This window comes from Propithecus coquereli, unplaced genomic scaffold, assembly GCF_000956105.1.
Source record: "Propithecus coquereli isolate 6110/MARCELLA unplaced genomic scaffold, Pcoq_1.0 Scaffold383, whole genome shotgun sequence".
Classification (NCBI taxonomy): Eukaryota; Metazoa; Chordata; class Mammalia; order Primates; family Indriidae; genus Propithecus; species Propithecus coquereli.
In genome coordinates, this window is record NW_012149541.1 from 192,327 (window position 1) to 210,340 (window position 18,014).

At 40.8% G+C, this 18,014-nt stretch overlaps 1 protein-coding gene across 1 annotated transcript in view; it reads right to left on the reverse strand.

Annotated features, from left to right (window-relative positions):
* Positions 1–18,014, reverse strand: part of DIS3L2 (DIS3 like 3'-5' exoribonuclease 2) — a 394,844-nt gene that overhangs the window by 181,859 nt on the left and 194,971 nt on the right. Inside the window, exons 7-8 of the mRNA XM_012652208.1 lie at positions 9,364–9,464; positions 4,204–4,451 (exon numbers count right to left, since the gene is read on the reverse strand). Of these exons, the coding sequence (XP_012507662.1) occupies positions 4,204–4,451; positions 9,364–9,464 (349 nt within the window). The remainder of the gene's footprint in view (positions 1–4,203; positions 4,452–9,363; positions 9,465–18,014) is intronic.

Below are 18,014 nucleotides of genomic sequence, written 5' to 3' on the forward strand. Positions count from 1 at the left end.
CTAAGATTCATGAAAATGTGGTAGATGTGATGTACAGAAAGGTGAATGAGGTTCAACTAAGATCTCTCATGACAATTGTAAAAACTAGATGGAAAATAACTTTCTAACAACTGGAAGTCTACAACACTGTAATACTCTTTGAGCTGCCCTTAAACTGAGGCCCCAAAGCACCACTGGGGTGCCAGAGAAGCAATGTTTACTGTGAAGGGGAGGCCAAAAGAAGGGTCTTAAGGACCCTTCCAAAGCTACTAACAACATATATTCTATTAATGTGTGCATTCTATTCAATCTTTTTTTAAATATCTGTATCTTCTAAATTTGGCATTCCCCACTTGAGTTTATATACTTGTTGTATGCTATTATTGAGCATTAATTTTTAAGTCATAGAACCTTGGTTTTCATCATTTTCTGTTCCAAACCACTCCTTCTGTTTTCTAGCTTGATTTATGGTGCAACATCTTCCTACTTAACCTGGTTCAAGACCTTGGGGTCATCAATTCATTTCCATCTACTCATCTGACCAGCCAGCAAATGTTCACTTGAGTATCCTTGTCCTAAAGGAGCTCAAGGCCAAGTTAAATACTTGAATAAGCAATTATAATCCAAACAAATGAGAGCTACAGTAATGGTATTATTAGAAGCTATGTGAGCACCAGAAGGGAGGCCTGTGAGTCAGGGAACATTTTTCGAGTAGACAACTGAGTTAAGTTTAAAAGTTGAGTGCTTCACCCAGCAAACACTAGAGAGAGGAGAAAGCCACTGCTGGGAAAGGAAGTGTAATGTACAAGGGTTTGGAGCTATGACCAAACAGCCAGCATGGGAAACTGCAAGCTCTGAGGCATAAGTGAAGGGTACAGTAGGAGGGAAGGCTGTTCCCAGTGAATTATGATGAAATGTCATCAGCATCTACCCACTCACCCGTCAGAGCCCTGAAAGTTCATCCAAGAGTCCATCCTTCTCCTTCATGCCCCATTTCTAATCAGTCATCACATCTGGGAGAATTTATCTTCTTAATCTCTCCTGAATGTTTTCACTCCTTTTGTTTCCTTCATTGAAATTCTTTATTTCACATTCTCTCACCTCATCTGTCTTACTGCCATAGCTTATTATGGCTTCTTGCTGCCAGGTACATCCCTTTCCACCTGCACTCAGTCAGAGTGATCTTTCAGCAGAGGCCTCTGTTCTCCAAGAAATGATCCTGGACTTCCCCCTTCACCCACCTCCTCCAAACTTCCCCCAAATTATCTTATTCCTATGGAAGAACTTATAACATTCTATCTTGCACTACAGTTAGAGCCCAAAGAGACAGGCCATTCAAGTGATCGACTTTATTCATGCTCTTTCCAAGAGAGTTGAGTCCCACAGTCCTGCTAATTAGGTGGTGGGTGGTGGGACCCTGAACCCCTACCTCTGGCTAAAACTACTGAGCAAGGAAAATACCAATCTCAAGCTAGACCAGTAATATTTTCTACCCTAGAAATTCTGTATTGTGTTTCAACCAAATGAAGATAACAAGAGAAAAGAAAGAAAAAGAAAGAAATTCTAAATTGTGATCTAGACTTTGGTATGTGACCTGCAGAGGACTGGCAGTGCCATTTTGGGACCATGTCTGCTGTTGAGCAGGTAGAAGGCTACTGTGTAGAGAGAAACAGAATAACGCAGAAAGGGTAAAGATACGATGTGGTGGCCGGGCTGGTCAGGGGAGCTGAGACAGAAGGTGCAGTTCCTTTGCTGCCTTGTTAGTACTGAGTTTCTCATAAGGCCTCTATTTCCCGCTTTGGTTTTTAGAAGAACCACCAGTTTCTTATATCCCTACTTTTATTTAAATTAGCTCAAATGGGATTACATTTTTTAGGATCAAATTATCCCTATGACATTTATGTATAAGCCCTTCTGCATTAGATTATAACTTCTTTAAATAAAGAAACCATAGCTTGTTTACGTTTGCATTTTTCAGATAATATAGCATACATAGTACCTTGTACACAGTTGATCAACACTTGTCTCATGAAGTGACTTTAACTACAGAAGAGGGAAATGACTTTGGACTTGAATAATTTAGTAGCAATTACGTACACAGAGGAAGTTCAATACTTTTAAGGGTAGAGGTGTAGGGGCCAAGAAGAAATTCAGAAGGAAGCCACCTTAGCTAAACCCAGTTTTTAGGAATAGTTTATGTGGAAGCTAACTACACACATTCACGCCCACAGCAGGTACCATCTTCCTGGGAGCTCCTGATCAAAACCTGGCAAAGGGAGGACACCTAGGCAGTCACAGCACAGCATGTTGGGAACCAGTGACCTCAGCTCCTAAAGATCAGTAACGGATAGCCAGAACAAAATGGCAAGGTGATCATCAACATGCTCAACAGCTGCAGCCCTGACCTCTCATGCGAGAGGCGTCATTTGAGAGCTTCATTGTGAAAACTTGCCACGTTTTATTTCTTAAAATAAATTTTCTTTCATACGAAGATTTCAAAAAACATGTTTCTATAAAAGACCATTTTTAATGTCTTCATATCAAGAAGGTGTACAAAAAGCATAATTTTCCATCTAAATAGAATTGTCTTCCAATTTATTATTTTGAAAATTACATGATTCTTACATGATTAGCATTTTTAAATATTCCTTCCTTGGATCCAGCAAATGTGCTCGATGCTTCAAAGGCCTGACTCCCTTTTGGGATGCTGCTGTACTTTACCCTCAAGAAAAAGGTTCCTGATGGAGTAATGGCTAAGCTATTAAAAAAATAAAACAAAAACTTATAAAGCCATTCAAGCAGTAAGAGAAACTCATACCATGAAGATTTCCTGACTACACCCTTACAACCTGAAAACTAAGGAAGTAGTCCAATCAAGAACGCACAATGGGATATGACGGAAAAGCAGATAAAAGACAAGGTTGGATTTCCTGGTTTGATGTGAAAACTCTTCCCTTTTCACTGCCAAACAGAATGTGGCAGCACAATCAACAGGGGCCAGGTGGCACAGCCATTACTGGACCTTTTGATTTGATTGTGAGAAACTGGCAAACTTGTGAGGAGGATTATTTAGGGCTCAAGGGGCTGACGTCACTTCTGGATATTGAGTTAGGCTTTAGAATGATGATTCTGCAATCATAACACTTGAGAGCAAAAAAGAAAGTGCAACTATTCCTAAGTGACTCTGAGATCACATAAATCACACTGATCTTCATATAACTGAAATAGAGGCACAGGGTACTGTTTCTGAAATTGCATTAGTATGACACACAGATTTGACTTGGCTTACTTTGCTAGGCATAAGAAGCTAAGTATAAAATAAACCTGATAAAAGGAGCAGCACGTTGTGGCCATTCATTCACTGTTGGTTCTCATAACCACAGACCAAGTGGGTGCATCCTGTACAAGTTAGATGACCAACAAGCAAGTCACTAAACTAGTCTAAAAGTAAATATCAGAACAGGCTCTTTTCTAGATTATATACCTTACATTCATTTCCTATAAAGCATAAACCAGATACCATCTATAATAAAGGCCTAAAGATTCAGCTAAAAGTTAATATGGTTTTTCTTTCAAAATAAATACCAGTTTTAAGAAGAAAATAGGCATCATATTTGATCAAACATCTGGGTCCAGCAGTTTCTTCAGATCAAAATGAAGTGGCCATCCATGATGCTCTGGGATTGTATCATATGTACTTAATTTAGATTGATTTCTGACAACTTCCAGAAAAACATGGTACCCTTTTCCTGCTTACAGTAGGGTAATTTAGTTTTTAATGCCATAGGTGAAACCTTTGAAGATCAATACCAAAAAAGCACATTATTCAAACATGCCTTCATATTCACATTTTAAAGGAAAGGACCCTGGGGTCCCCTGAATATACCTGGACTTTGCATATTTTGACAGTAGTGTCTAAAAGGAGAGGACAGATTGGGGCAATGAATTCTCTGTACTCAAGTACAAACAGATGCATGACATAACATAAGGAGAGGCTCAGAATGTGCTTATATTTCATGCCAAAAGCCAAAAATGAGGTGATTGCCTGGTAATACAGACAACCAGTTGAGGTGGCAGCTAAGGGTAATTTCTAAAGAATCAGAACCAAACTATACCATGCACCATGCTTTAATAAAGAAATAATAATTAAAATACACAAAAAGTTTACCTAACAGCCTGAGTTCTACCTGTGACCTGTGGCTTTTCCTACCAGAGATCACCTACCCCAGGGCAAAATTGCTGTCCTCCTTCCAGTCCACGATGCGGCAGATGAACAGTGTATTGGCATAATCTTTAGGCCGTGTCACAAAGTCCTGGGGACAGTCCTTGAGAGGCACATAAATTCTAGGCACTCGGTGGTCTGAGGGAGAAAACAGGGCATATTTCCTAAACAGTTCGCTGTTCTTATCAGTCAAGAGTTTGAGGAAGCCAGTTGCTGCTCGAGAATGTTTTTTCTCCAAGATGTAAACCACCTGAAAACATCAAAGATACAGTCAATATTGTTTATCTGTAGAACTGGATAACAGATGGGAGAAGTCAGCAGGACATTATTATATTTGATCAACTAGCTGGATCCCACAGTTTTTCTAGATCAAAATGAAGTGCCTTTCGGTGATGCTCTGTGACTAAGTAATCTATATTTAGGTTGCAACAAGTATCTAGTAAGCATACATATCCAAGAAAAACTATGCAATACATGGATGAATCAGATGAAAGTGCTTATGAAGATATGTGGGATTTCAGCAGGGAAGTATAGCTCCACATATTTTTTCCACATTACATTTTTCTCACATGAACAATACCAGTATCTCATATGAACATCACAGTAGTTGCTTTTTTAAAAAAAAAATGTTATTAAACATAAATTACTGTTCTTAATTGTGCCTTCAACAGCTGAAAGGAGAAATATTTAACCTTCCTTCTTTCCAAGATTAAACCCGATCTCTCATTTTAGTAGGTGAAGATTCAGACCGCCACTCCACTACACGCACACGCTATTTCCACCAACAGAGAAGCATTTTCGAAGAAAGTGAATCTTCTCCTTCACCCATCCTGGGAGGGCATTCTTCCTGAACTGTTGCCTTTTCCCACTGTAGACAGATTGCAGTTTCATCCATTTGTTGGAATTACTTGCCATCATTCTACTAGATCTCTGAGCAAAAATTCAGACTGCTGTTGAGCTGGCTGCTGCTCTCATTCATGTCTCTGACACCACGTGGGGTTTCGGCCTATCTGCAGAGAACCTCTAAACCAGTGGAGGGTACCACACCTCTCCCCTAGTCACTCCCAGCCACTACTCCACAGGAAGGGGCACCTGTCTTCTCAGCCTCACTATATGCTCTACTTTCTTTTTTTATTTTTTTAAGACTAGTCAAGTGCAGTAGTGAGAAGGGAGGAAAGTAGTAGAACAAGGAGTTCAATCTGTAACTGACTGTGAACAATCAAGTGAGATAACTCACTACCTTTGGACCAGCCTATATGCTCTACTTTCTAACCCCTTACTCTTCCTTCCTCCTTGGAAAACATCTTTCTACTGTGAATAATCTGCTGTGACCCTTTTCCAGAATACTCTGGGGCCCCTCCTTGCATGCACTTGTTTGTCCTAAGGACTATCTGCCCCGGAGACTTCGGGCAGCGGCTGCTCCTTCTTCTGCACACAGCCTCGGAGGAGGTGTCCATGTTTTCCCATGCTGCACTGCCATGTCCAGACCTTTGCTCTTCTCTCATGAATGTATCTGCACCCTCTCCTGGTTCAGGCAGTGCCTTTCTTGTTGCTGTCATCCAATCACCTCCTGGTCACTTTGCAATACCTGGCTTACAGTCTGCCTCTCCCACTCTCATCCAGGTGAATGATTCAGCCAACACCTCATCCTCACAGTTCCCAGATCTCTTCAACACCAGTAGCCTTCAGCTCCATTCAACTTCAGCAACTCGCCCTCATGGCCACGCTTCAGCATCATGTGGAACTAGTCCAATCCTGACACCTACTCTCAGACTAGTCCATCACGCAGTTCTCTTGCTCTCCCATGCTGCACTCCACAGGCTTTTTCACCACATCAAGACTTCTAGCACCTTGCCTGTTCTCTGTTAGCTACATGGATCCTTTCCTCCCTCCCAGAGCGACTGTGTTTCATCACTTAAAGTCCTCTTTCCTGGGATGTCCACCCTTCTGGTCCTTCCACTACACCCACCTGAACAGTCCTCAATCCAGCCACTGGTATTCTCTAACCTTAAACACAAGCTATAGAGTTGATCGGCAAAGAAGAAATCACAATTGCACAGATCCCATTATACATTAATGTTATATAACTTTTGCTAGAACCTCAAAATCTCTGAAGATATCTTTTTACCTGTCCCCACTCAGCACAATCTCTTCTTTTATTCCCACTCACGGATGCTCTCCTACTGGGGCTCCAGTTATCTGAATGTTGAATCTTTGTTATTGTCCCCCAGCTCCCTGAGGCTTTGTTCATTTTTTTGTCTATGTTCTTTGTTCAGATTGAGTGAATTCTATGGATCTGTCCTCTACTTCACCGATTCTATGCTATGTCATCTCTACTCTACTACTGAGCCCATCCAGCGAGTATTTCTTACTGTATTTTTCTGTTCTATAATTTCTATTTGGTTCGTTCTTAGAACTTCTATTTCTTTGCTGACATTTTCCATCTTCTCAATGTTTCAAGGGAATTTTTAATTGCTTACTAAAGAACTTTTATGATGGCTATTTTAAAATCACTGTCAGATAACTGCAATAGCTTGACGCTGGCATCAGTTGACTGTCTTTTCTCATTCAAATTGTGATTTTCCTGGTTCTTGGTATGACAGACGGTTTTTATTTGTATCCTGGATCTTTTGGCTATCATGTTAAGAGACTCTGGGCTTCCTTTAAATCTTTTCATTTTAGAAGGCAGTCACCCTGTTTAGGTTTAGTATGCAGGTTCTAACTGACTTTTGTGGGCTGTAGTGACAATGACAATTTCACTTACAGAGTCTTTACAGTGCTATTTTGCCATTTTGGTTCATATGTTGCCACTGGGGCTCCCACTGGTCTCCACTGTTACAGCCTGTGGGGGTGGAAGGAATTTCCTCAGGCCAAGCCACCTGGTCTGAGTATGAAATGGGAATCTCCTGCCTGCAGGGACAAAGAGGCTTCCCCTTTTGGGTTTCTTGTTGTGGCAGGATCTCTTTACTGGTGCTACCTGGCTTCCTAGTGTTTTTCACTGGGAGAGGGAAGTCTCCAGCACACAGAGACAAAGAAGCTTCCTGGCCCACACACCCATTATGGCAGGATCTTCCTTGCTAATGCCACCAGGCTATCCGGTATCTCTGGGTGAAGGAGGGGAGACTCATGCCTGTGAGGACAAAGGGGTTTCCCAAACTGGGATGCTTGTTACTGGTGACCTCAAGCTGTCCAGTGTTGCCGCCGTGTAGATGAGAGTCTCAGGCCCATGGGGACAAAGAGGTTTCCTGGGCTGGGCTGGGCTGCTACTTCTGGTGGGATCCTCCTGATTGAAGCCACAGATACATGGTATCTCTCAGTGGGAGAGAGAAGTCTCAGGCCTGGGGGGAAGAAGAGCCCTTCTCCTGGCCACTTACTGTCATCTGGACTCCCAGTCAACTCCCCTTACAGATGCTGCCTGGATTGCCTGGTGTTGTGCAGGGATTTCTGTTAGACCTGAGTGAGGAATGAGTCTATCTGGGGTAACCTTCTACTGCTAGGTTAGGATTCAGAAACACTGGGCCTGGGTCACCTTCCGTTGATGAGGGTTATACCTGCCGCTATGTTTTTTCTCTAATTCTGGGGTCCCTGACTAGTTTGTCTTCCTTTTTTCACTTTTTAGAATTTTCCTTTGGTTGCCTCTTGTGTTTTTTGAGGGTTTATAGTTATACTTAGCAGGAGGAGCAAAAAGAAACAAGTCTATGCCATTTTGTCTGAACCAGAAATCCTTGCTTCTTGTCTTAATTTCTGACAGCACAGGAAGTATACAAAGCAGGTTGACATTACTGCATTACTTGTGATTCGTATAATACTAGTTATCATGGAAATGACTCTATCACAGCATAAGTTTACCATGCAAGTACTGTTTTGCCTTGTAATTTTAGGCTGAATTCATTAAGAAACACTATCCAAAAGTGAAGGGAAAGGGAAGAGGGGAGAGAAGAAAGGAGGGAAGCAGAGGGGAGGGGAGAGAGGAAGGGCACAGTTGGAGGGCAGTAGCAAATTACAGAACACAAGTTCCATCAACAGAGGGTTGCCTCTACTCAGCTCTGACTAAAGCCATTTAGGAACGTGGCTCGGTCAGTGTCGCCGGATATTTTGTTTTGCCAAGAGAGGCCAGAAGTCTAATTTTTAATGTGAACATTCCCCCTCCCTTTTTAAAATGTAAGCTATGAAGTCAAAATTTTTAAATACTGCACAGGTCAAACAAAACAGGTCTGTGAGCCAGCCCCAGCCTCCAGACTTTCCATTCATTATGATCTTCCACACCTAGCATGCTGCTTAGTGCATGGTTAGTACTCAAACGGCTTAGTGACATCAAGATCTGGACAACTGGGTGGGCAATGGGAGTAATATAGAGAGAGAGTATAATTTTTAAATTCTTCATGTTGATATGCAGGAGAGATACACTCTCAACCAACTTGCTAGGTGGAGTGAGCACAGTGCATTCCCAAGTTGAACACACCGATAGATGCCCCTGGTACACAAAAAGCCTCGTGATGTTACGCCCCTTGCACCACTTCTGCCACCACGAGTCAGCTGTGTTTGTTCCCCCATCTGCATATTTGCATAGCTTGAGTCAACTGTGTTTGATTCCACATCTGAGTATGCCACCAGCATGCATAAAGAATAAGATGAAATTATGCAAAAAACTGAAATAGGAAAATAAAACAATTGTTTCTATGATAACTAAATTGAATACTACAGAAAAACTAAAAAAGACTTATTAAAAATGTATTTTTTAATTAGGTATGGGCATGACAACAATAAAAAAACTGGAGCAAAACCTGTAAAAATCCAGAGGGAGTCTATATTCACATTGCTTCTCCAGTGTCTAATTCTCACTTCATTATAAATAACCAAAACTGGAAGTCACAAATGCCACATTACAAGTGTGGATTAACCAAGAAAGATGATGCGGAATTCCAATCAACATACCCATACTCAAAGAAAAGGCCTTGAACCTTTATCCAAAGGCAGGCAAACAGATATATATTTATATTTACAGTTATTTTTAAAAATTCACTTTTCATGATTCCGTGGTTCCACTGACTTTTCTGATTAACTGACCAACTACAGTCCTGACTGAATCACATGAGAGAGCTTTGACAAGTAGCTGAGATGATAGCCATTTGGACAAGTGGAGAAAATCTGTAGGCAATGACCTTTGCTGATCTTTGCAGGGACTTCTCTGGTAAAGCTCTTATGTCTTGTGACATGGAGGTGCTCTCATCTTTTTTAACTGGTGCACCAGCATCCTCTTTTCCTACATAAAAAAGAGAGAAAAAGAGAGAAGAGAAAGAATCAATTAGATGCCTATTGACTCATGGGATTTTCAAAATCAGATCTACCATTTACCCTAAACTACTCACTTTACAGAAGAGGAAACCCAGGCCCACAGTGGTTAATGTGGCCAATCATATCATATACCTATATTAATGCTCACACTGAGCACTTAGCCTCAGCAAGCCACATTTTATCTATTTAATATTATTTACATGCTAAACATTATACAAGTGGAGAGCATCGAACTATGTTAAATTAAACTAAATCACTTGTGTGTCAAATGCCCAAAACCTAGATATTAAATATTGTCCCAGCCCACAATGAAGAATAGAGATAGGTTAATTTATTATGCACATCTGCTGAAATAAAACAAAATCAAAATAAATGTTAACTTTTAAAAGTACTTTGGTACTAGCCATAACAAACAAAATGGTGGAAAATAGATTATATCTATTAAATAAATAAATAAAAAACCCAACCTCAATTTTCCTGGCTTTTCTTAGTGACATTATATAAAAAGAAAAGTACTTAAAGTCTTTTAATGTTTAATTTCCTTTCTTAAAAAACTTATAAAATGCACATTCACCCAAGAAACTGAAACCAAATCTCCCCAGGAAAGAGGCAGTTAGGCTCTGTAGCAGAAGTATTAAAAACACTCATGAACAAAAGCAGCAAATTACACACTTCTGAACACTTAAAATTTTGTATTTTCACTTGTTACATTAGATTTCCCCCACAAAGTCTTCTTCTCCAACTATAATATATTGGAGTTTCTAGATTCTAAGGGTCACAACCAATTTATGTGGGAGCCACTCCAGAGAGCTAACAGAGACTTGTACTTATCATCATTTAGACATTACCAAGGCCAAAATAAATAAATAAATCCTTTTCAGGACTGGCTGCTTCTTAGCAAAAGCTCAGTTTAAAGCCAACTTTTACCATTCTGGGCGTATTCTGGAAACACTGACATGATCTGACCTACTGGGGATTAAGAACGATCAACTGTTTGCTTTTCCATCTGTGCAGAAACCTACCTACTAAAGTACCCACTGAAAGCAGAATCCTCATTATTTTCCAAAAAGAAAAAGCAAACAGAAATTCTCCCACTGTAGATTGCCCTATCCATCAGCAAAAGAGGGATATCAGTCAAGTTCATCTTTTTTTTTAAGTTTTTAATTTTTAATTATCATGGACACATAATAGTTGTATATAGGGTACATGTGATGTTTTGATACAGGCGATATAATATAAATTAATGAAATCAGGGTAACTGGGGTATCCATCACCTCAGGCCTTTAACATTTTTTGGTATTAAGAACATTCTCATTCCACTCTTTTAGTTATTTTAAAGTATACCCTAACTTATTTTTGGTTATTGTCATTTTGTTGTGCTATCAAATATTGTTCCTTCTATCTAATTACATTTTTGCATCCATTAACCATCCCCACTTTATCCCCTCCTCCCTGCTACCCTTCTCAGCCTCTGGTAACCATCATTGTACTCTCTGTCTCCACAAGTTCATCTTTTATTTTAGACCCATGGTTCAGGATTCCAAAATCATCAGATGCTTTCAGAACATTTTTTATAATCTTAGGGAGAAAAAAACCACACAAGTTGTTGATCTGTTTGTTCCATAACATACCTTGCCAATGTGTTCTGCACAACAAGGTAATTCAGGAAAAAAATATTAATAGAAAGCTGGAATTACCACGAACAAGTACACTCAGATATCCAATAGCTGAATTTTTGGTCTCAAAAGCTAGCAACCCAGACAGGGTAGTGAGAGGACTGGTTTTTCCAAGGCAACCCAAATCCTGGGCAGCAGCTTTTTGTGACAGTCGCTGATAGGTCTATCTTAAAATAACTTCAGATTCCATGCCAACCACAGCAAGTCTTGTGTTACAAAGGTTATACCAGGTTACATCCAAAGAGAGGGCAAGCCATAGAAGTAGGCCCAATCATGATTTTCAGATATCACACTGGAACATGGCCTTTTCAGGTTCTGTATTCATAAGGACATCCTGGCAGAAATTAGGCTTTGTTCAGACAAAGTTACATTCTAATAAAACTGAAGTTTATAGCCTTGCAGGTGGGAATCATAGACATGGTCAATGGAGATAAAGAAACACAATGCCAGGTTAGAAAGGTGAATTACCTTAATGTTTCCAACAACTATGTCTTGCCACACTAAATAGCAAAACTGTCAATTTAATGAGAGAATCAACTACATTGTTTAATCACAAGAGCATTTATATATTCATCTATTCCATGTGTATTCATTGAACAGGGGCACCGAGAGGATTCAGTAGTGAGTAAATGAAATACAATCCCAGCCATCATGGAACATATAGGCTAATGTGGAATGATATTATATAAATAAATCACTCAAAGAATATAAAATTATAAATTGCGATACATGCTAAGAAGGAAAGAACAATCCCCAAAAGGAAAGGAAAAGAGCATATGATTTAGATTAGAGGTTAAGGAAAAGCCCTGTGAGGACGGGACATTTAAGCTGAGACGTGAGGACGGAGTGTACAGGAGTGAAGAGGGGGACAAGAGACCCTGGGTAGGGAATGGCACGTGGGAAGGAGTGGAGGCAGGAAGTTCTTCTCACAGTCAACACCAGAAGGAAGGCCACAAGGCTGGAGCACAGTCAGCAAAATGGGCACGGCAAGAAATGAGAATCAGAGGTAGATGGGAGTGAAGTCAGGTGGGCCTCGTAGGATGTAAGAATCCAGAATTAAAGCCTATATACAATGGCGAGCTGGCTGAGGATTCCGTGTGAGAGTAACATTGCCCGGGGCAAGATTACAGTAGGAGTAGTTGTAGGGAGACCAGTTAAGAGCTATTGCAGTGGTCTAGGCATGAGAGGACGGAGCGGTGATATAGGCATTGGAGACAGAATTAAGATACATTTTGGAGTTGAACTGACAGACATGGTCATAATTAGATATGAGAGCTTAAGGATTATTAGATATGAGAAGTGAGGGATTATTTCCAGCTTTCTGACATCTGCAGCTAGGTTGACAGAGGCATCACTTACTGGCAAGACGAGAGGAGGAGGTGAAAATCAAGAGTTCTATTCTGGAGGTGGTCGCATTTGGGAGGCCATCTGTGAGACCTTCAAGGGATGATACTGAGTAAGCAGTTCAAAATGAAGGTCTGAAACTCAGGAGAGAAAACTGGGCTGTGGCTTTAAATATAATTTACATGCCGAGAAATTCCATATTTATACTTTCCAGCCCAGGCTGGACAGGGAGACTGAAACCCAATTCTGTTCACCTACTAAATCCACAAGCTCTTCCATCCCTCCACACTGCTACGTGCACACGTAAGGAGTAATGTGGTGCCTGTCGCTGCTAAGGAAGAAAAATTCACTGAGGAAATGACTTGGGGCTTGAAGGATGTATAGATGTTTAGAAGAGAAATGAGGAAGTTGAAGGGCATTCCAGGCAAAAGCAAGAGAACCTGTGAAAAGCCCAGAGCTGTGAGAGGGCCTGGCGTAGTAAAGGCCCAACAAAAGATTTAAGGACACAGCACTCGGGTAGGGAGGGACTGCGATAAGAGGAGAAACAAAGCTGGTGGAGAGATGGGATAGGCCCTGTGGCGGGGACTCCAATTACTGCCCAATTATCTAGTCTCTTATTTCCCAGTAGTAAGAATTCCAATTTTTACCCAGGCATACTGCCACCTAGTCAAAAGATCACACCCCTCAGCCTCCTTGCAACTATGCATGGTCTGTATGTCTAAGTTTTTGCCAACAAGATGCAGGGGAAAGCGCTGTTAATGATTTCTAGGAAGTGTCTTTATAGGGTGAAGGCCCAGCCTTCTCTCTTTCCCCCACCCAGTCTCTCTTTCCTCCACCCTGCTGCCTGGAATGTGGATGTGATAGCTGGACCTCTGATCTTGGTCCTGGAGGCCACAGACAAGGTGTTTTCTACTCTGCAGTACAGCACAACAGAATGAGTTGAAGACTGTGAAGCTGACCTACAAGCCCTGGCCTGCCTGTTTCTTTGATGTGAGATAGAAATAAACTTGTTTTTTGTGTAAGCCATTGATATTTTAGGATTTAATGCTATTCTCAGCAGAACATACTTTCCAACATACAGGTCCAGACAATGAAACTGACAAGCCTGTACACTATCCCATATAGCATTATAAAAGCCAGGGAAATTTTCCTCTCCAGACTTACGTATCACATATATATTTGAGGGCTATGAATTTGGTAGCCCTCTGGAATGGAGAAAGATGATGGTAACACATCTTAGAAAGATGGGGTTAAAGTCTAGGTGAGACACAATCAGAACCTGAATTAAGATAATGGCAGTAATTAAAAGATTTACAAACTCTGACAAATCCAAGCTTGTTCTATCTCTGAATGAAGGGCCATAGAAATTTTCAATTTCCAAAGAGAACTCAATGACAACTGTAATATATATTTGTAAATAAAAATATGTCCCTCTCAGAGCTCTCAAAATCAATCAACTAGGAAAACTTATCTTATGAGTCCCTCTCCCCAGTGAAATGTAGAAATGGCAGCACAAGTCCTCACAGGGGCAAGGTAACATACACTGTGGATAAGCATTTGCTGTGCTGCAAGCTTGCCAGGCATAATGAGTGCTATGATTGTTCTAGGATCCCACACCCAGCTCCTGTCAGGGCAAAGGCCCGGGGATAACAGCCTTCAGGGGGCATCCATGAGCTCCCTTCTTCACAAAATTTCCAGGCCCAAGCACATTTCTCACTCCGAAATGAAACTGTGTGATGCCAGAGAGTTTCCATAGCATGTTCACCCACATCACCTCTTTTGATTTACAACTTCCTACTACGGGTAAAGTGGGTGTTGCTATTCCAGCTTCACTGAAGAAACAGGTAATGAAGAGGCAGAGCCAGTCAATGACAGCATGAAGGGATACTGGCGCTGGCTGTGGTAACCTGTTCTCCACACTTGCAAGAACTGGACCATTATGGGAAGAGCCATGAAAACTTATATCAAGTTATCATTTAAGAGGCCATGGGATTGCTGAAATGCTGGAGTCAACCCAGTGAAGATCCTGAATATCTACGGAGTGTCACTCATTGCAAATGGCCCTGTTTCTGTCTTCAGGGAACTCATGTGTTAGAAGTGAGACAAAAATGCAGACAAATATTTAAAGCACATGGTATTGGTAACTACTGGCAAACAGTGTGCCTGAGGGCAGTAAGAAGGGAGCAAGGCAGAGCTTGACAGAGCAGCTAAGCCCTGAGCTGAGAATGGGAAGGCTGAGTAGGAACTGGTTAGGTGGATGGGCATTGCATTCCAGAAAGGGAGAAGAGAGTGTGCAAAGGCACATATTCAAGAGTAAACTGAGTATATCTAAATGGATTGCTAGGAGCCAGAACATGAAAAGCCTCATATGACATTGTGAAGAAGTATGCATTTTATATTTTAGGGATGGAAAGCCATTGAAAATTCTGAAAATAGGCTGAGTGTGGTGGCTCACGCCTGTAATCCTAGCACTCGGGGAGACTGAGGCGGGAGGATCTCCCGAGGTTAGGAGTTCGAGACCAGCCTGAGCAAGAGCAAGACCCCATCTCTACTAAAAATAGAAAGAAATCAGTGAGACAACTAAAAATATATAGAAAAAATTAGCCGAGCATGGTGGCGCATGCCTATAGTCTCAGCTGCTCGGGAGGCTGAGGCAGGAGGATTGCTTGAGCCCAGGAGTTTGAGGTTGCTGTGAGCTAGGCTGATGCCATGGAACTCTAGCCCAGGCAACAGACTGAGACTCTGTCTCAAAAAAAAAAAGAAGAAAGAAAGAAAGAAAAGAAAGGGAAGAAAGGGAAGAAAGGAAGAAAGGAAGAAAGAAAGGAAGAAAAGAAAATTCTGAAAATAACATGATCAGAATTATATTTAGTGAGAAGTCAATAGTCAGTTTATGGTTCCTTTGAAGATAATCTTTTTTTTCTCCAGCTGTTTTTAAGATTTTCTCTTTGCCTCTGGCTTTTTGTAGTTTCCTCCTGGTGTATCTAAATTTGGAACTTAAAAAAAAAATCCTACATGCAGTCATCGGTCTGCTTAAATCTGTGGTTTGGTAGCACACCTGTTATGGAAAATCTCAGCCATTACCTTCAAATTTCACCTTTGCCCATTTTCTGTCTCATCTCCTTCTAGGACTCTAATTCAACTTATTTAAACCTTCTCACTCTATTCTCTATGTCTCTTGCCCAATCCTTTGCATTTTCTGTTTGTCTCTCTATCCAATATTCTGGATAATTTTTTTTTTTGCTGTCTTCCAATTTGTAAATTTTCTCTTCAGCTTTATCCAATTTGCTATTAAATTTATCCACTGAGTTTTTCTCTTCAAAATACTTAATCACATATATACTATTCCTTGTCCGTGGAGTTTTTAATTTCATTACTCTAATGTTTATATCTAGAAGTTTTCTTGGTTCCTTTTCAATTTGCTATGTCACAATTCATAGTTTCCTATCTCTTGGAGATATCTTTAAACTTATCTTTAAACAGAGGAAACAAGTTTTTTGGACTGTGATGATTCAATATCTGATGACATTTTTGAAGGGCTGCTTTTGTTGTTTGTGGTTTCTTATGGTTCTTGTCCTTGAACTATGGTTTTCTTGGGTGCCTGGTTATATTTATGTGCTTGTCACTGAATAATCTGAGGCCTAAATTGAAGAAACCTTTTTGAAAGAATTTCCATTTGATTTTGCCAGATACCCAGAGGCACTACCGGTCCTTAAACCAATTCAAGACTTGAGATTCCTTGGTTGACCCAGTCAGCTTGAACCTGGGCTGTAATTCTATGTGAAAGCTGCTATGTTTCAGGTCTAACCTGATGGTGTAGCCCTTTGGGGTCCCAGCTTCTTGTAAGGATTCTGGACCTTATTTCTGTCCCTGACAATTGCTGGTCAAATCTGCAATATTATCTGGGTTCTCAATTTCAATTTTAACCTGATAATGCCTGTTAGCTATTCCATGCTTTAAGATTTTTTTAATCTAAATATTTCTAATTTTTTCAATAAGAGGATGTGTCTGAACAATAGCCCACAATTATTACTCACAGAAAGTCTCTAGGATTTGTATTTTAGAAATATTTTTCAGGTAGCATTGTAGAGCATAGATGGGGAACAGTGATAGAGTGAGGGCAGTGGTGATCTTCACAGGGAACACAAGCAGGGAGAAAGCAAGGAAGCCATTATGATAGTGCCCAATGTACCACTAAGGCACTATCCTATAAAGCACTATCTTATTAAGGCACAAGGGATGGAGAGAGGAAATAGGTACTCTCACATTTTATTTGTCTCAGCAACCCCAGGAAGGAAGCACTACTATCCTGAGTTTTTGAGAAAAGCAACCAGCAATTCAAAGAAGTAAAGTTATTTATCCCAGGGTTCATCCAAGGAGATGGTTAGTAGAGGGGCCATCAGAACTGAGTCTGACTCCAAGTCCAAGCTCTTTCCACCACTGTATGATAGGATCTGGAAGAAAAATGGGTACATGTGGGTGTGTTCCAATGATGGTGGAAGGGTTGTGGAAATTTTTATAATTCAATTACAGACATTGAAGAATTTAAATTTTAGAGGCTGTCAAATGATAAACGGCTCTGTTTATATAATTTCACTGCCTCCATCCATAGGGATGATAGACAGCATGAGCTTTGGGGTAACAAGACCTACATTCAAATCTAGGCCCTGATGTGTTGAGCTACGTACCTTTGAACAAGTTACTCTTTCTCTTTGAATTTCCTTCTTTGCAAATCAAGAATAGTTTATGTGAGTTATGTTTACATGTAGTACCATGGCACAAAGTAGATTAACAAAAATTGTTAGATGCTATTAATGTTGTTGGCTTTTTTTTTTTTTTTTGAGACAGGGTCTTGCTCTGTCTCCCAGGCTACAGTGTGCAGTGGCATCGTCATAGCTCACTGCAACCTCCAACTCCTGGGCTCAAGCGATTTTCCTGCCTCAGCCTCCGGAGCTGGAACTACACGCGTGTGCCACCATGCCCAGCTAATTTTTTCTCTTTTTAGTAGAGGCGGGGTCTTGCTGTTGCTCAGGCTGGTCTTGAACTCCTGACCTCAAGCGATCCTCCTGCCTCGGGCCTCCCAGAGTGCTAGGATTACAGGTGTGAGCCATCACGCCCAACCTTGTTGTTGGCTCTTGTAGTGAGTTTTGAGTTAATTCAACCCTGTTACCCTGGGCACAACTTATTGGACAGGACTGGTGTATAGGACAATGACATTATAAAATAGGTCACATTTTCTCATTTGTAAAATGTAACCTATCCTATAGAGTTAATGGGAGGATTAAATGGCATTAATGTGTGTGAAAGTGGCATCATGGCTAAAACACAATACGCACTCAACAACTGCTATGTAACATATGTAAATTGCAGATATTTTTTCTGTACGCCTGGTGTATGCTGTACCAAGAGGAAGAAGAGATGATACCACATAGATAGGCAGAGGCCAGGTCAATGTTAAGGAGTTTGGACTTATACCAAAGGCAAAGGGGAGCTACAGAAGA